Raw genomic sequence first — 20470 nt, forward strand, 5'->3', positions numbered from 1 at the left:
AAAAATCATATATGACCATCAATACAAATGTTTAAGAGTACCTAAAGTGCCATGGGAATACAAAGATAAGAATAACTAATTCTGCGTGGAAAAGTGAAGCCTTTAGAGAGCAGGGCTTGAAGATGACATCTGAGTTGGAACTGAGGGGTGAACACATTTCCAGGCAGTCTGGATGGGTGGTGGTGCCATTAACCCAGATAAAGTGCATAGATGTCTATCACTGCTTTAGTGAGGCACATGCCATGGTCTCTGGACAAAAACTTAAGTCCCTTACCATCTGGTCCATATTAAAATTATAGCCCCATAAATAGAAACAACTATGGATTAGACTGGGATGTTTATTTAAAACCCACTCAACAAATACTGTTTTAAGACCTGCTTCTTAAGATACTAAAACTTAGTAATTTAACTAAAACCCATAATTTAACTAAATAGAAAATAATATAATATATAAGGCACAATAACATAAAATATAAGCTCATTCTACTTAGTATTCCAACTAAAAACACAGAAAAAAAATCAAACATTTAAAAAAAATATTTCCATTCAAGAGGAAATCCAGGAAAGAGCATCCTAACAAACACATGCACTCCTCTAACATTTGAATAAATTTTTATTTTTGTTGGTTTTCAGAGGGTCACCTGGGCCTAGTGTGGCCTTCTATCATGACCTGTAGAAGAACAAATACACATAAACTTGTAGGCTCAACGGGATGACGATGTTCACGATGCTTATAAGACGCAAAATGCGCAATTACTAGTAAGGTATCATTAGAGTGGGTTTAATAATCACTGAAATGATAGTATCTTAATTCTTTTAAAGCTAAACTTATTCTAAATAAAGAGGATAATGTAAAATGTCTAAACTTGCTGATCCCGTTGCATGCTATTCTTTTTGTATAATCTACTCTCAAAAATAAATAAACTACCATATGCTGGAAAAAACAGCTTGTCTCAATAAATCCATCACAAGCAGAATATATATAAATATATGTGTGTGTGTATATGTTCATATATAAATACACACACACACACACACACACACACACACACACACACAGTATGCGTGTGGGGACCAAACCCAGGGCCTTGTGCAAAAACAAAAAATAAAACACCATAGTTAAGGGACACAGTTCTGTGGTCGTGGTCAAGGAATTCTTAAGAAGAGGGCTCTGACAGAGTCACACTTGTGCCAAAATTCCATCTGCTAAGTAAGAACAGTTATCAGCAATCAGTTGGTGGTTCAGAAAGCAGTGTCTTTGATGAAGGTTTTTGAACATGAAGAGGAAGAAAAAATGATACTTTAGACGGAGTGGAACTTAGAAGAGGAGGAATATAATGATCACTTGCCTTCCAGATTCCGATTTTCCTTTCATGCTTCTGTAGTAAAAGCTCATCTGTTATGTCTTTCATCTGTACCTAAAAACAAAACCAATGATTTTATCCCCCTTATTCAGAATGTCCAGCTTTGAGATTATTTACCAATTTAATAGCTTAAAAAATGAGGCAAAGGTCAGGTTGGATAAGAGATGGAGTCATTCAGGCGGAAGAGGATCAATTAGAAATAAAAGCCCTGTAGTCAGGTTTCTAGGTGAGCCACTCATTCTCAGAACAGTTTCCTTATCTGCAAAATAGAGATTACACCCAACCACAATCCCCTAAATGTAGATGATTATTTTATTTTGGCTCACATAAAAACTGAGTTTGGAGCGATAATTTTAGCTCCTCAGATTTTTGTGCTATTTCCTAACCATGTACTTTTCAACAATTAATTTTAGAAGAGTCCAAAAGTTACTCCTAACACAGAGACAAATACAGTAGATCCCTTCAGCCCTCCCTATCCATTGGTTATTCATCCATGGATTCAACCAGTCTCAGATTGAAAATATTCAGAAAAAAATTACATATGTACTGAATAAGCATAGACTTTTTCCTTTTTATTCCCCACAATACAGTATAACAATTATTTACAAAGTATTTATGTTATCTTAGATGTTTTAAAAGTCATTAGTGGTGAATTAAAATCTACTGGAGGATTGGATTATATGCAAATGCTACATCATTTTATATGAGGGACTTGAGCATCAGCAGATTTTTGGTATCCAAGGGGATCCTGGAAATAGTACTTCATGGATACTAAGAGATAACTGTGTTTCTTGGGGTTATTATCTCTATATAATATTTTCCCTTTCTGGGAATTGCTCCTGTCAAATCCGTGCTCTTTCCCCCTACCTCCCTACCCATAGCAGATAGATCCAAGAGTAGATCTAGAGAAACAAGGACTAGGACCAGTTGGGCTAAACTGTTTGAACCCCAGGGCCTTATGAATGCTAAGTAAATACTCTACCACTGAGCTACATCCTCAGGCCCAAGTCTTTATAATAGCCACACTTTGGAGAAAAGATCTGAGAACTCTTGTGGGTTCCTGAGGCTGTTCTCACCTACATCTTTTCTGAAGGTTGGGTGTTAACTCTTTCCCTAAGTTGTGAGATGCACCAGCACCATTTGATAATAAATTCTCACCCCTCCTTTCTGTCTTTGGCTTAAGGTTGCCAGAATCAGTTTATTTTGCTGACCACCCAAAGAATGCTAAGTCAGGAAATGACTACAAGTTACGATAAAATTACTGTGGTAAACATAATGAGAAAATGTGGTAAATAATATTAGTAAGCCAAATGTCCTTTTTCTTGGCTTTGTTTAGTGAATTGGAGTTTCCCCGAAGAAAAGGGAACAAGGAGATTTGAGTTTTCCCAAAGTTTATTTCCAGGAACTTTTTGCCTGAAACAAATTGGCTCTTTTTCTCCATACTATAAATTTTGTGCTCCCATATGTACTGTTTTTCCCTAAGTTGCTCTGCTCGAAAGTCTACAGACATTTTCAGATAAGTAGACCTCAAAGTGTTTAATAAATTGAATACAATACAGAGAAAAGCTTTTTCGGGTTCTTCCTGATCAGTATTAATGCCATATGTCTTTTAGTCCAAAATTACATGTTTTCCAACCCTTCTATTATTTTTGTAAAGATCAGTCTTGCCTGCTTTTAGGAATGCTAATGATGTTTTAAGTGATCAAAGTAATACTTGGTCATATAAAATAAAAATAAAACAAAGCAAAAAAAGCTCCACTTTATAAAGTAAAAATCCTACTTGCTCCTCAAACCCATTCCCAGGAGGCAGGTCCTTTTAGACTTTTTTCATAAGCATAAGCAAAAACAGCGGCAGTGTGTTAGCTTTGCATTGCTGTGACCAAGTGCCTGATGAGAAGAACTTAGAGGTGGGAGAGTTTATTTGGAGCTCACTCTTTCAGAGGTTTCAGTCCACAAATGGCTGACTCCTTTCCTCTGGGCCCAAGGTGAGGCCACACATGGTTGGGGGAGGGCATGGCAGAGGGAAGCTGCTCAGCTCAAGGCAGCCAGAAGCAGAGAGGAGGAGGAAGGGGCCGCAGGGAAGATGCACCCTTCCAGGGCATGCCTCCAGTGACCCACCTCCTCCAGACAAGCCCCAATGGCCTACAGTTACCACCCAGCTAGTCCATTCAAACTAGAATGGACTGGTTCAGTTACAGTTCTCATAATCCAATCGTTTCACCTCCAACATTCCTGCATTAACAGAGGAGCTTTTGGGGGACACCTCAGATCCAAATCATAATAGGTAGCTAGAAGGTTGAATGGAAAGATAAATATATAGACAGATATGTATATATACAGATACAGAGATGGAAGTAGATATAATAGAACTATTCTCCATATATTGCTCTGCTTGTTTCAGTCAATAAATAACATATTTCATATCAATACATGTAGAAATCTCAAGTTTATATTTTCATCTCATTTTTATAATCTTATTTTATATGGAAATCTGAATAGTTTTCCATAGTGTGAAATTATTGTAACTCAACTATTTTCCCATATGGTATTACAGTGATGTCTATATATCCTTGCCCATTTGTGTGAGGACTTATAGTATTAAAAATAGCAACTATAGGGCTGTGGTTGTGGATCAGCAGTAGAGCACTTGCCTAGCACATGTAAGGCACTGGGTTTGAGCCTCAGCACCACATAAAAATAAGTAAATAAAATAAAGATATTGTGTTCATCTACAACTAAAAAATATTTTTAAAAAGCAACTAAATTAATAGGTAACATTTGATGTTTGTTGTATGCTCAGCACCATGCTAAGAAACTAACCATATTAATTTCATTTCATTTTCACAAATACCTTATGAAGCAATTACTATTATTAGTTCTATTTAAAAAGATGTTTTTGGTAGTTGTAGATGGACAGAATGCTTTTATTTTATTTATTTTTATGTGGTGCTGAGGATCAAACACAGTGCCTCATGCATGCTAGGCAAGCACTCTGCCACTGAACTACAGCCCCAGCCCCTGTTAGTTCCATTTTTCAAATGAGAAAATTAAATTTGTGAAACTTAAAAGTGTTTACAATTAATATGTGGCAGTATTGAGATTAAAATCTTGGAAGTCTGACTCCGGGCTTTGAACCACACAAATACAGTGGCTGGCTCAGCAGGTAAGCATGTGAGGTTTTGACAGGTACTGTCAATTGCTACTCAAATAATATACAAATTTCATACCTTAATCTTTTGACGGGCTGCAAACTGTTCACTTGCAAGGAACAATGGCAACCACACATTTTCTAGCCTGTTTAGGACATGCTTCTGAATTTCAATTAGAATAGATGCATCAAGCTGTTCATGGAGAATCTTCCCCCAGCCACCACTTAAATGCATTATCTAAGAAAATAAAAAATGAAACAGTAACTACAAACTTGTGCTTTGTCAAATAACACTAAGATTCATTCATTCATTCATTCACTCCAAACTATTGCAATACACTTGAAAGGTACCCCAATTTTTCTAAGTTTTTGTTTTCTGGCCATAATGTATAAAGGAATGATAGACAACTCCCTTAATGTCAACAAAGAATGGTGGTTTGTATGGTGGTTGTTCAAGAAGTATGATTTTGCTTACTATAAAATATGTGAAGAACACAGGGGTACTTTTTTTTTTTTTTTTTTTTTTTTTTCCCAGTGCTGGGTGATTGGACCCCGGGTTTCCTACATACTAAGCAAGCACTGTACCAGTAAGCCCCATCCCCAGCCCCAGGAGTGGGATTTTTATTCTGTATTAACACAAGCACAGGTATTTTTCCCTCGATGGACTCAGTATCTTCAATTATAGAATGAGAGCATTCATCTATTGGCTTTCTAAGTTCTCTTCTAAGCTGAATATTCTATTAATTTGTAATTCTAGTCAAATCGAGCCATTTCTTTTTTGAAAAAGAAAAATAAATACTCCATTTCCTACAAACTTTGAATGGAGACAGCAGGATGACAATTGTGGTAGTTATGTAGGGCATTTTTTTTTTTAAAGAGAGAGAGAATTTTTAATATATTTTTTTCAGTTTTCGGTGGACACAACATCTTTATTTTCTTTTTATGTGGTGCTGAGGATTGAACCCAGCACCCTGCTCATGCCAGGCGAGCGCACTACCACTCGAGCCACATCCTCAGCCCATGCAGGGCGTTTTAACAAGTCTCAGAAGAAAGTAGGCAACAGGAAGTAGAAAAATGCCATAATTGACAGATAATAGTCTTACATAACTGGCACCGTTCAAAAACAATTTCTCTGTGGCCCAAATTTTCCTGTAGCATAATTATTGGCTTCAACAACCCACTAATGGCTATTTCCTGTTGTAAATTATCTGTCCTCTACCTGTTTCTGTCTACATACTGCTCAAAATTTCTGGATTGCTGTCTGGAACATTCACCCTCTTTATTTAGTTCTCCTTTGATTAGTCATGTTAATAAATTACTAATATTGTATTATAAAGAGAAATACTTCTTAGTCCTTTTTTAATAAATAATAATATTATCAAATAATAAACAATCAAATAATAATATTGTTTTTACATAAAAAAGGAAAAGATTACCCTGCTAATCAAAGAGCAAAGTGCTAAATAACCGATATTAAGACTGGCATGATCTTTATAAAACTTAATATCATTTGGACAGCCTCAAGTATAAAATAAATAATTAAAAATGTAGGGATGAGGTTGGGGTTGTGGCTCAGTGGTACAGCCACTTTCCTAGCACGGGTAAGGCACTGGGTTTGATGCTCAGCACCACATAAAAATAAATTAATAAAATAAAGATATTGTGTCAATCTTAAAAAACAAAACAAAAAAATGTTATGATAAAATGAAGCAGAGTCCCTGGAAAATTTCTGCTATGATAGCCATGCAGTCGTATGTACTATGGAAGGTTCACACAGTAGCATCAGATACCATGAACCCTCACGCGATATAGCACAAACCAAATAGAAAACAAATGTTTTCCATGTACTTATTTCATAGTTGTGCTTATTGAGATACCCAAGCACTTTTGCTAATATGTCCCAGATTTGTATCTCAGGGAACTAACAGCAAGACAGTTTTGTCAAAGCTGCTTAATTTTAGAATTTCTTCTCTCTTTTACTCCCAAAGATTGGTTTCTTCCAACACCACCAAAGCTACAGCTTCTTTGTTTGGATTACTCTATTCATGAGTGTCTATTCATTTTTCTTTAATTCAATAAATTTAACATTAATCTGAATTTATAAATGTGCACCATTAGGACAGACATCCTTTTAAGCTTCTAAAATACATAATCATATGGTATATAATCGATATTTAGGTAGATGAAGAAGTAACAAACTTCAAACTAAATAAATTATAATACCTAACTTTTTATATTTTAAAGGCATAAAAATTGAGACATGGGTCCAAAAGAAATACTTTTTATTAAGGTATTTGTTTTTAATGTATATAGATTTTGCCTCCCTTTGATTTAGATCACTGAGCACTCATACCCATTGCTGAATCCCAATACAAGATGTGTGTTTGCTGTAAGTCTAATAACGCTATTGTTATTAATGAGTTGTGACTAAATCTACAGGACTCTGGTATAACAAAATGGCCAAACCTATGTTCTTAATCAATGAAAATAGTTTCTGGGGACAACTGTAAACAGAATTTTCAAAGATCAATTATGATTGGAATAATAACAATTAAGAGGAAAGAGAGATTAGTTTAATGGGTGACGATGGCTGAATGTTGAGAGAGGCAGGGAACTTGTCCATCTTGTTCTTTTTGTCCCGAGCACCCAGCACAGTCTGGCATATCAAAGGCACTCATATTTGGTGAAGAATGAATGAAGGAGAAATTCAAGTACAATAGGTATAAAGCTGTGATTGTATCCCTAAGTTTCTGAGCAATGTCCTTAATATAGACCAACATGAATACAAGTTCTTTTCAACCTGTAAATTACTTTTAGTAACATATTCTTGTAGTATGTAATACTTGAATGAATTTTAAAGGCATTAATGTATAGAATTGTAAATACCTAAATAAATAAGATACCAAAAGTGTTTAGCATATGCCATAAAAGCAAAACAAAAGGAAAAAAAGACTTTCAGGTTGTTGGCAAAAAGAAATAAATGACTGTTTTTCATACTTGAAATAAAAAACAGATTTACATGCTAATACCTGGTTTTGTTGATATGGAGTAGCTGGGCTGTTGGGTCCAAAGAAATACTTTTTATTAAGGTATTTCTTTTTAATGTATACAGATTTTGCCTCCCTTTGATTTAGATCACTGTAAGTTATTCTTCGGAACTGTTCAATGTCTATCCAGCACATAAGGTCCATGCTAAAATGAAAACAAAGAAAAATAGAGCCTTTCTTGTTTATTTCTCTAAATTCTACTAAACACTAAACAAGTTGCTGTTTTGAAAGATTCAGAAAGTGGCTGTCTTGGCTAATGAGCACAATGGGCTAGCCCATGGAACTGATGAGCACACTATCACCTCTTGCCTTCCTATGCAGTTATCTTGACTATTATAATCCTAATCCTGGCTAAACAAGTGAGTGATGAAAAGGAATACTGGGACCAGAAAAATACCGCTCATCATTAGTGATGGGGTCTTCCATGAATGATGGAATAGGATCATCAATTTCAAATTTGGAGAAATGTCTGTATATGACATGTCCATTTGACAGAAGGCCAAATTTAGAAAACTTCATGCACAATGAAGGGCAACTCTATAGAGTGAAATTTGGCACCCAGTTTCTATTAACTTGAGAGAAAACAATATGATCAATACTTCATTTTATTACAGGTAAATGTTATAAGTTTCCAAGATTCTGTACAAAACCACAATGTTTCCTTTATATATTATATAGTTGTGCTTATTGAGATACCCAAGCACTTTTGCTAATAAGTCCCAGAGTTGTATCTCAGGGAACTAACAGCAAGACAGTTTTGTCAAAGCTGCTTAATTTTAGAATTTCTTCTCTCTTTTACTCCCAAAGACTTGTTTTTTTCCATACCCATTATTTCCATTAATAAATTATAAAATATTGTAGTAATTTAAATAGCTAGCTGGGCATGGTGGCGCACACCCGTAATCCCATAAGGAGTTTGGGAGGCTGAGGCAGGAGGATCACAAGTTCAAAGCTAGCCTCAGCAATTTAATAAGACATTAAGCAACTTAGTGAAACCCTGTCTCAAAATAAAAAATAAAATGGCTGGCATGTGGCTCAGTGGTTAAGCACCCCTGGGTTCAATCTCTGATACCAAAATAAACAAAAAACTTAGTGAAATGTAAAAATGTAAAAGAAATACTTTCCAGAAATTGTAATTGAAGTACTTGTCTAGAGAAATGCAAAATAAACAGCAGAAAAGAAAAAGTAGAAGGTACTAGTGGTGTTTTAAGTTAGGCAATGCTGAAAGTATAAATATTGTGTAATCATTTAAAATAACATTTTGGAGTTTGCTACAATAAAATGCATTCCAACAAAAAAGTAATCCATACAAATTTCAGATAATTGTGCTTAACAGTCTTTAGTGACATGGGTAAAAATCTAGCACTATTATAATATGTTGAATCAAAACCAGTGGCTAAGAAAAAATGATGTGTTAAGTAAGGAATACATTTAAAAATGGTTCTGGTCCTCACCTTGAAGAATGAGCCTCAAGAAACTGACGAAAATGTTCAAACTCCAGTTTGTTGTTCAGCAGATCATTAAAACGAAAATGCTTGTATTCTTCAGGAACATTATTCCAATATTCTGTTTCTTTGTAGACATTAGAGAGTGATAAAACACTAGTTCCAATTTCACCAGTGGTGCCCTAGTGACATAATACTTTGCATAAAAATCTCTTAAATGCAACAAACTATTGGCATTTTTCATTGGAGAAATTGAAAGAAAAATCAACAATTAAGCCGAGGCTTTTTAATAGTGGTAGAAGTAGATAAAGAATCTAGGTGATTCAGATTCTTATTCTGTTCCTTTTTACTCCATTCTTTTCTTAATATGAATATTCAGTAAACATTCACTATATACAAAGCACTTATTTTTAAAATATTAATTTTATTATATGTTCTTAGTATAGAAGTAATGTCTTTTGGAGTAAAAAGAAAAAAAATCACCAATAGTAATAACATTAGAGATAGCCACCATTAATATGCTTTTGTATCATTCCAGTCTTTTTTGTATATTACATGTAGTTTATTAAAAATGAAGGTTGTGGGCTGGGGATACAGCTCAGTTGGTAGAGTGCTTGCCTTGCATGCACTAGGCCCTGGGCTCAATCCCCAGCACCACAAACAAACAAACAAAAATGAAGGTTGTAACTTGGTTCTTTTTCTAAACAATACATCATGAACATAAAACACTCTTCTATAACACAATTTTTAAAAGTTACAAAGCAATAAAAGATACTTGTCTAATAGTGTATCCTTCTAATGTAATCACCTTCCTATAAAAGTTACATTTTTAGGTAATTTTAAGACATCTGATGTTTTGTGGATAGTTTACAAACTATAAAGTGCAAAGAGACAGGCTTATTCTTTGAAAATTCCTTCTTCATATAATTCCTTACATAATTAATTTATCTTCATATGTGCTATTGAAAGTGTTTGACCATGAGATAAATTACTAATATTTAAAGAATTAACTCTCTTTCTGTAGAAGGATTATGGAAAGTGTTAACAATTTTTAGTTCATGAAGTTTAAAATAAAACTTTAAAATGTGATAACTTTATGGATTTTTATGTATACTTCACAAGATAGTAATCAGTATTCTGGGTCCCTTATTCTTCCAACTGAATTTCATGATTGCATTTCCTAGTTCTATGAAGAATGTCATTGGGATTTTAATAGGAATTGCATTAAATCTGTATAATGATTTTGGTAAATTTGACAATACTAATTCTGCCTATCTAAGAGAATGGGAGGTCTGTCCATCTTCTAAGGTTTGATTCCTAAGTTGTTTTTTCTTTACTTTTTTTTTTTTTTTTTTTTTTTTGAGGCTATTGTGAATGGGGCAGTTTTCCTAATTTCTCTTTCAATAGATTCACCACTGATATATATAGGAACAAATCTAATTTATGTGTGTTAATTTTATATCCTGCTACTTTGCTGAATTCATTTATGAGTTCTAGAAGTTTTCTGGTGGAATTTTGGGGGGCCATATATGCACTGGCACTTACTATTTGTTTAATTTGAGCCTCTCTTTCTTAGAACTCTACAATGTCAAAACAGTCCTTTGTTCTTAGTTTATATGTATAAAATTTTATTAAAGAGAACTGGGGACATTTTATTTCTTTCATAAAAAACAAAGGACTAGAGGCAACCATGACAAAATGTTTACAAAAACCACTTCTGGCTGTTGGGAACAACAGGTGTTTATTTTGGTTTGAGGAGTGTTTTTTTGTTGTTTGTTTGTTCTGTTTTCTTAGTACATAAAAAAGTACTTGGGGCTCTACTGGTTACAGCAAATTATCACCTATATGAAACAAGTCTCCAGAAGGATTTGTGAGTGTATTTTCTGTCCTGAGAAGCACTTTAAGGAAAAAGTTATCAAGTATCATAACTGATGCAGAGCTGAATAAAAATGTTTGATAAAACATTTAGATAAAATGTTTAGATTAAAATATTTGAAAATACTGAGAACATGAAAGATGCCAAACTGGGAATCTTCCTACAAACAAAGATGAAAATTTGTTAAAACAATTTTTCATCTTTGAGAGTTGGGGTGGAGGGACTTAAACAACCACAGAGGAATGCTTTATTAGAAAGCCAATAAAGAAATTTAACACACAGAGGCAGTTGACACATATATATAAACTGTACAGTTATTCTTCAGATAATTTCTATTTTTTATTGTTTCAGTATTGTCATTTTCATTATTGATTTCCATTGCTTAATTTCAAGAAATAAAATTTTTCAGCATAGAAAAATAATAAACAGTAATGTCTCAAATAGAGAACTTCTAATTTACTAAAGCAACTATTATAAAGTTTACATTTTAAAATGACTATTGTTTTTGTAAAACTTTATTGTATAAGAATAAAAATTGTAGGTAGATACAGAGAAGAAAGTGAAAAATCACCACTCAAAACTATTGTTAACATTTTGGTGAATGTCTTTCCAGACCTCTCTTTTTGCATGTATACATGTATACATGTAGAAATGAATATATGATTTTACATCAATAGGATCAGCCCATACCATTGTTTTTGATCCATACATTTTTATATAATAGTATATCCTTGATCTTTTCTAGGTCAATTAAGTGTCATTTCTATGTAGATGCACACATTTAAATTTATGATTGTGTGGATCTATCATGGTTTATTTAGCCAATGCAAAAGTTGCATATTTATAAGTCAAAATAACACTTTAATACCCTAGTCAATTCTATGACATTTTTAACCAATTTCCCCATTTCCTTTTCATATTTTTTCTTTGTTGTTTGTCTTTTGCTGTCACATTACTATTTCTTACGTTGAGCAAATACAAAAAAATAACCAATATACTTCAAAGTACTGTAATGTGGCTTAAAAGCTCAAGTTTCCAGTCTTAGCTAAGTCAAACAAATGGCTTGTCTCCCTATTCTACTTTATCTGCTTTGTTTTTCTGGCTCTTTTATTAAATATAATGTGATACCTGTAAAATGCAATGTGCTAGGCAAAAAAAAAAAAAAAACAAACAAAAACCCAGCAGGAAAATGATGTGGCCTGTCCTCATTTTATCAGTACATGATCTCCTCAATGTAAGATCTAGCCACCAATATATAAAGTAAGCCTCTCAAGGATAAAAGGCTAGTTTTTCTATGTAGAGAGTTATCTTACCTCATCTTTCTTGTGAAGGGTCTCTTTATGCAAAGCCTGTAGCTTTCGGAAGCATGAAGAGTCTAGCTGCCGAGTTTCTTCCACCAGTTCCACCTAAAAAAATAATAATTACAAAGCTTGTAACATCAACAGAATGTACATTATGAAAGAGTGTGGAGCACAATGCTCAATTTCCAAAAACAGTGAGCTAAAAAACAAGCATGAGTGCCAACAAAGCAAGTTATTTTGGAGGCAAAAGTGGAAGATTAACATAGTTAAAAATATTAGCTACAGCAAAATCACACTTCACATGCATGCAATAAAAACTGCAGACATTTTTATGTAATGATATAAGGCTGCTGATGATCATGCCTCCTTTTTGAACACCCCATGTAGACTAACAAACAATGTAAATATGTTGGTCACATTTCGAGTTTATATTCAATGTAACAGGATAATAGTCATGAAGGCAGACACTGCTAGCTTTAGGAACCAAATAATTCACAAGAGAACAAGAAATGACTGGACTCCATATTGTTATTAGTCTGGGAGCAAAGGCTTTATTGTTATAGCAAAAGATAAGACAATCATTAAATTAATTTTCATAGCAGGTCTCAGTATTCGGAGTTTTATGTAGTCAGGAGAATAAGATCACTATTTCTCTATTGCAGGCAAAACCTAGTTTGGCTAACTAGTTGCTAGAGAACTTTCTGAATTTAATAGCAAGCTTGGGTAGTCTGCTTGAGTATCCTTTTTAGGAAAGAGTCTACATAATAAGAGTCATCTGGGCTTTTAGAGAAGTTCTCTGGGCTAAATTTAAGAAAGTTTCTAGAACTAAGAAAGGGATTCATTTTTTCCAGTTATTAAAAACAGTACATAGGGCTGGGGCTGTAGCTCAGTGGCAGAGTGCTTGCCTAGCACGTGTGAGGCACTGGGTTTGTTCCTCAGAACCACATAAAAATAAACAAATAAAATAAAGGCATTCTGTCCATCTGCAACTATAAATAAATAAATAAATAAATAAAAACCAGTATGTAATTTGTCCTGTATCATTGCTAATGTTGAAGACTTGGGGTTTGGGGAAGTTAGTTATATTCCAAATCTTTTTTACCACTGCAGGATATCCTCTACCAATAGAGTATAGATTTTAAAAATTGATTAGAGAGAAGTTTTTTAGATTTCATAATCTTATAATTTTCCTAGTTAGTATATACATTTCGGTAGTAGAAAAGATGTTATGCTAATTTTTCAGAACAAAAAGAAATCAGGAGTGAAAATCTATTTTGGTTGTTGAATTTAGTAAATCACAAGCTTGTCTAGTATAGTTCCATTCAAGGTGCTTTGGTATTAATTTTACCATCATCACCTAACTTACTCCTCCTGATTGAAGACATGACTATCTAACAAGTTGCTGAGTGAATATGAATAAAGAATAGTAGTAAAAAGCAGAGTTCCACCTTAAATCACCTCAAGCACAGAGTACATGCATTAACTTAGCATAAGAATATCTAAGCATGGTTTTAATTTGTGATTCAAAATAAATATTTAAAGAAAATTCCTCCACTCACCAATAAGAATAATGAAAATGTTCGAGTATCAAAAATTAAAATAATTTTTTTTGGAATTAAAAAAAAGTGTGTTGAAACTTTTATCTAACAAAGCACTCTGACCTGAATATCTGGGGATGCTTTAAAATAGAAGCACTGAAGTCAAAGGACCTGCTTTTCACAATACATAGGAAACATTTATACTTTCTATGGGTATAATATTCATATAACTCATCGAGCATTAAATGAAACAGGCTTTTTCCCTTAATCAGAATTAAGGCCACTGCTGAGACATGACAAGATGGGACAAAGCTAGTATGTTACTATGAATCTTTTGCTGCTTCACAAAAAATCAGAACTTAAATTTGTCTCTTCTGACATATTTGTATAGGGAACAAAAAAATGACAGAGATTTTAGTATTTTTGTTAGGAGACAATAGAGAAATAGCACAAAATTAAGTTAATAAAATATTTTCCCTGCCCAACTTTTGAGCCACACAAATCTTAACTCTAAATCTGGGGCCCATGTGAGTTCTTTTTTTCAGGTTTTCTTTTGTGAGTTAGCAGTGTTGCTTATCATTAGTTGTGTAGTAAAGTGGAAAGGTTCACACCTTTATCAGAGCCACAATACCTCTCTGTAAGTAGCTTGGTCTGACCTCATCATCTTGGTCCAGGGCTCCAGAAGGAGGAGGAGGATGTACTCTTCTGCTGTGTCAAAGAGGTCTTCAAATGGTGGTTGTATTTTCTTGTAAATGTCTCTCTTCTTTTCCTGCTGGAGTCCAATGTCAAGAGTGGCCGATGGAGCAACATATGTGGCAAAAATATACTAAGGGAGGATGGGAAGGAATGAGAGGACATTTGGAGAAACCACAGTGGTTAGCATCCTCAGCAAAGGGGTTTAAAAAGCAGCAAGAGAAGGCAAACAAGCTCAAGTGAGTCTTTCCCTGAAAGGGAAAGACTGCTTAAGACTACTAAAGACAAAGCAATGTGTTACCCAAAAGAATTTGTGTTTTCTTTTCTTTTTCTATTTTTTCATTGGTAGTTAGCAATTTGCCAATTTTTCTTAGCTGACAAAATTCTGAAGATGTACTAGGTACTATAATCATTGATTCAAGGTTATAAGACTCCTTTTTTTCCCTTTATATTCACAACATTTTCTACTTTCCACAGTTATTTGAAATGCCTCCCTCTGCTCTTTTGCTGGTAGAGCTAGACATCAAACCAGGGCCTTGTGTATGCAAGGCAGACATTCTGCCCCAGCTCCAAATTGCCTATTTGGAAACAAGAGACAAGAATATACGAGGACTGAAATTTTGACTATTATTAGTCTTCTATTCTAGATACCAAGCAGACCTCTTGCCCTCCCTAACTGAGCTACAGAGTTTTATGAGTCTTCTAATTATCCTTTTTGTCATAAAATCTTCATGTGGTGTCCTACATTCTGGAGGAGGTACAGGAAGGGGATATGAGTAAATGGGAAGATATACAAAGAACTTTTAACCAACCTGCCGTAGACATCTATTCTGTTCTACCCATTGGTCTTGTCTATCAATAATATTTATATCTGAGAAGAAATCTGATAACATTTTATTTGTAAAATTTTTACGTACTAGATATGCCATATCCTGAACATCAGGTTTAAAAATAGAGTGTCTAAGAATGTCTATTTGGGGCTGGGGTTGTGGCTCAGTGGTAGAGTGCTTGCCTAGCATGTGTAAGGCACTGGGTTCAATTCTCAGCACCATATATAAATAAATAAATAGGAAAAGTCCATGAACAACTAAAAAAATATTTTTAAAATGGTTCTTACAATGTCTATACTCAACTCAGAAAATCATATATATATATATATATATATATATATATATATATATATATATATATATATATATTGTGTGTGTGTGTGTGTGTGAGAGAGAGAGAGAGATAGCAGGGAATGAACCCAGGAGTGTTCTGCCTCTAAGTAACATCCCAAACCCTTTTATATTATTTTGCCCAGGCTCCCCTTGAGCTTGCAATCCTCTTGTGTCAACCTCCCAAGTAGCTGGGATTACAGGTGTGTGCCACTGAGCCTGAATTTTAAAAATCTTTAAAAAGTTTTAAAGAGTCCACACTAATAACACAAGCATTTACTGAGTATCTACTATGTTTTAGACACTTGCCTAGGTGTTATGTATGCAAAGATTAATAAATAAGGGCCAATGCCTGCCCTGAAGGAGCCCACTTGGTAGTGACATGAAGATGAAAAATCACTGTGGAATACAGTATGATAAACGCTACAACAGAGCTACATATTACAAGTGAGATCTCCAGTGACTGCCTATACAATCTTTTATGCTTATCTTCCATGAATTGCCTTTCAAACTTTATACTCAAATACCAAACTTCCTGTAATTTCCTTTAATCTTGCAGGTCCACCATTCCATATCATTACACATATTGCTCCATCAATCTTGAATATTGAGCCTATTGTACATTTTGCCTGCTTGATAAATTCCAGTTTTAAAAAAATTAAAAACTAACATGGATTTCTCCTCCTCTAGGAAGCTTTTGCTTTCCTCCTAAGATCATATGTTCTATGTCCACCACACTATACTGCAATTAAGTACTTATGTATCCTCTCTTCTGGGCTCAGATGCTTGACTATAACTTCTGGGCTCAGATGCAAAGACTATAACTTATTCATCTGTGAATCTCCAACTGTTCTTGGCAGAATAGATTCCATAAACCATATTGAATTGTACCAAATCCATAGAGAAGACACACAATACTAGAAGAGGTCAAATGAAGTGAGGTTCAAGTAGAAAAAGGATTAAAGGTGCTGGTTAAAGGGCGACTGAAATGATCTACAATAAAATAGGAAAGCAAATAAAACTGTGGAACCAATCTGGATGCCCTTTAATAGATGAATGGATAAAGAAACTGTGGTATGTATACACAATGGACTATTACTCAGCATTAAAAGAGAATAAAATTATGGCATTTGCAGGTAAATGGATGGAGTTGGAGAATATCATGCAAAGCAAGTCAATCAAATAAAACCAAAGACCTAATGTTCTCTCTGATAAGTGGATGTTGATCCATCATGGCGCGAGGGGGGCATGGGAAAAAAATGGAGGAACTTTGATTGGACAAAGAGGAGTGAGTGGGAAAGGGTCATGGGGGCAGGAAAGACGGTGGAATGAGATGAACATCATTCTCCTAGGTACATGTATGACTGCACATATGATGCAATGCTACATGGTGTACAACCAGAGAAATGAAAAGTTGTGCTGCAATTGTGTACAATGAATAAAAATGCATTCTGCTGTCATATATACCTAATTATACTAAATAAATTAATTAAAATAAACAAATAAATACACAGAAGTAGATGGTTAGGTGGAGGTGGCTGAGGAACAAAGCACCAAGCAACACAAGAGCGCGAAAGAAACAGGGATCAGGCACTGACAGAACCGCCTGTCAATCAGCGGGGTCCCCAGGCCAATCCTGGATCTTAGCCAGCTCCCACCACCACCACCACCAACTCCAGTAGGCCAAGGGACTCTAAGCCCAATAAGAATTCCAGTCCCGTGGAGCCCCCAGCGCTTCTACTTAGATCCATTCTGTCAGTCTAAGAGTTCTGCCGGGGAGCGAAATCTCAATAAAGCTTCGTTCAGCGGCCTTTTAAAATCTGCCTCCTTTTGGTCGCTGCTGCCTGACCTTACATAGATTTGCTGGATCCAATGGTAGCTCTAGTTCTAATTTTTCAGGAATTTCTCTGCTGTTTTCCTTAATGACTGTGCCATTTACATTTGTAACAGTGTTTTAGTGTTATCATTAATCCATATTCACCAATACTTATTATCTTTTGATTTTTGATAATCACTTTGATAATAATTTATGTCACTGCCATACAATATGCTGCAGCACTCCAGGTTTTAAATCATGTGTTTTATTTTTCTTTGTGAAATTCACTTTTAATTCCTTTTTTCTATTTCTGTGCATGTTTAAATTCTGATAATTTTTATTAATATATCCTTATATTCATTTAGTTTTTCTCATCTTTGTCAAATAAATTAATAAATCAATAAAAAATAAACTAGCAAAGCACATAAAGTAAAAATCAGAATATCAAGGAGCTAGAAGTTATAAGGTAGAGGAATGGAGGGCTGTTAAAAGGGAGCACTGCACAGCTCAACATGTGACAAACACTCAACAAACCTTTGCTAAGTGGTTGAATGACAGCTTAATGACTCAAAGCAAAACTGTGATCCAAAAGGAGAATTTCAGAGTTCAAATACTTAGAGCTGAGTAGTCGCAAATGACAATGTATGGCCATCTCTATAGTCAACTGAAGAGAAATAAAGTTAAGAGACATTGGAGATGGGTAAGCAGGATCTAGGTCATTAGTGCAGATGTTGAAGAGCTTCAAGATGATAAAAGAGAAAGGAAATTTCAGTGATTTATTAAATTTTCTAGGAATATAAAGAATACTTAAGGTCTTTAAATAACATTAATGAGGTTTGTGAGAGGGAAAATTAACAGACAGGTTTCAAAATTTTTAAAGTGGTTAAAAGATGAGGCTTGAACAGTAGCAGAGAAGAGCTCTTCTTGAGTGCTGTGAAATACAGGGAAGAGATGCTAAGAGCCATTCTAGAAGTTCTGTTTAGTTAAGTAAGCTACGGTTTCTGTAACTTTGAAAACCAAAAACCTCCTTTCCTAGAAATAGTTGAGTATAGTAGCCCAAAGTGAACCATACTCTTACTGAACAATTTTATAATATTTAAAGTTGTTTCACACATACACAACACATACACACTTCCTATAGAAATATTTCTTTTTCTAATTTTGGGAGGGTTTTAGGAGACTGACTTATAAAATTGACTAGTCCTTACTTTACTATAAACCTAACAAGATAGGATTGTAACAGATTAAAATCTATTCTTAAATATGTCCTAAGTTGTTAAGTTTTTTAAAGTGCATAAATTAAACTAATGTCATACTTAGGTACATTAGGAAACTAAAAGTTCAAATTACCAAATTAACAACATTTAAAAGTGTCTCTTGGGCTGAAAGAGTAGCTCAGTACCAGAAGTGCTTGCTAGTATGTATGAGGCCCCAGGCTCAATCCTCAGCACTAGAAAATATTAATATATATATATATATTTTGCTCCATTAATTCCAAAATCATCTCAAAGGAAATTCAATAATCCAGGTCACTAATTAAAATTCAGAAGTCAGGTTAAATTTGAACAGGAACATTCTCTAAATGGGAAAATAAAACAACATCTTTGTCTTTAGGTCAGCTACATTCAAAGCTATAATTTTAAAAGATTTGACATGCTACATATAAATTTCTTTAATTGAAGTAAAAATAACTCATTTGATTTAAAAAAAAAGGGAACATTGAAGAGAGCAAAATTGTGCAGATGTGGAAATGGTGACTAGGATAATTGTGACAGAAATGATGACTGCTAGCTTCTGGTGGAACTCAAATCTATTCCCTTCTCCTTTGTTCCCCATCTTGCCTTCACTCCTGTTTTATGTCTACCACCTACTGCTACCATGAGGCCCATGAGAGACTATGCGCAGCATATACATATCCTGTTATGACCCTACCTTTGTGGACACTGTGTACCAAGTTGCCATACGCAGTTGTGTTCAGTTGCCTGGGCTTTTTTACTTTCTGGAATTTTGCTTTATGATTTTCTTTTTCTTTTTTATTTATTTGTTTTTATTAGTTATACATTACAGGATGCTTTATAAACTTTGATATATCATACATAGATGGGGTATAATTTCACATTTTTCTGAGTGTACATGTTGTAGAATCATATTGGTCATGCAAGCAAAATATATACATAAAGTAAAAAAAAAAAAAAAAAGTCTGTTTCATTCTACTATCCTTCCTGTATCCTCAAATCCCCTCCTCTCCCCCCCTTCATTTTCCTCTACCAAATCTAAAGTAATTTTTTTCTTCTCTAGTGCCCCCACCCTTTATTGTGAATTAGCATCCACATATCAAACATTCAGCCTTTGGTTTTTTGGGATTGGCTTATTTTGCTTAGCATGATATTCTCCAACTCCATCCATTTACCAGCATATGGCATAATTTCATTCTTCTTTAAAGCTGAGTGATATTTCATTGAATATATATATATATATATATATATATATATATATATATATACCACATTTTTTATCCATTCATTTTTTAAAAATTTTTAATTTGTTAAATATGACAACAGAATGCATTACAATTCATATTACACATATAGAGCACATTTTTTCATATCTCTGGTTGTACACAAAGTAGAGTCACATCCTTCATGTCTTCATACATGTACTTAGGGTAATGATGACCATTGCATTCCACCATCTTTCCTATCCCTATTCCCCTGTCTTCCCTCCCTCCCTCCCCTCTTCTCCTTTGCCCTATCTAGAGTTCACTTAATCCTCCCCCGCCCCCACTTTATGATCTTTTTTTTAGTTGTAGTTGGACACAATACCTTTATTTTATTTATTTTTATGTGGTGCTGAGGATAGAACCCTGGTCTTGCACGTCCTAGGCGAGCGCTCTATCCCTGAGCCACAACCCCAGCACACTTTATGATTTTCTTAAGAACAAGTTTCTCTTTACCACTTACCACATTTGTTGCACAATTTCCTATCTCTGATCACACTCTTCTTCCTTTTCGATCTGATCTCCCACTAAGTTTTTTATTTTTGCCTTCAGCACAATCCACAGCTTCTTCCTGTCCTCTAAATA

At 34.4% G+C, this 20470-nt stretch overlaps 1 protein-coding gene across 1 annotated transcript in view; it reads right to left on the bottom strand.

The window, feature by feature from the left end:
- Rgs22 (regulator of G protein signaling 22) overlaps window positions 1-20470 on the bottom strand; it is a 114191-nt gene that overhangs the window by 40257 nt on the left and 53464 nt on the right. Inside the window, exons 13-18 of the mRNA XM_077105565.1 lie at window positions 14351-14545; window positions 12194-12286; window positions 9014-9186; window positions 7542-7704; window positions 4592-4750; window positions 1350-1418 (exon numbers count right to left, since the gene is read on the bottom strand). Coding sequence (XP_076961680.1) covers window positions 1350-1418; window positions 4592-4750; window positions 7542-7704; window positions 9014-9186; window positions 12194-12286; window positions 14351-14545 — 852 coding nt within the window. The remainder of the gene's footprint in view (window positions 1-1349; window positions 1419-4591; window positions 4751-7541; window positions 7705-9013; window positions 9187-12193; window positions 12287-14350; window positions 14546-20470) is intronic.

This window comes from Callospermophilus lateralis, chromosome 16 (genome assembly GCF_048772815.1).
Source record: "Callospermophilus lateralis isolate mCalLat2 chromosome 16, mCalLat2.hap1, whole genome shotgun sequence".
NCBI classification, from domain to species: domain Eukaryota; kingdom Metazoa; phylum Chordata; class Mammalia; order Rodentia; family Sciuridae; genus Callospermophilus; species Callospermophilus lateralis.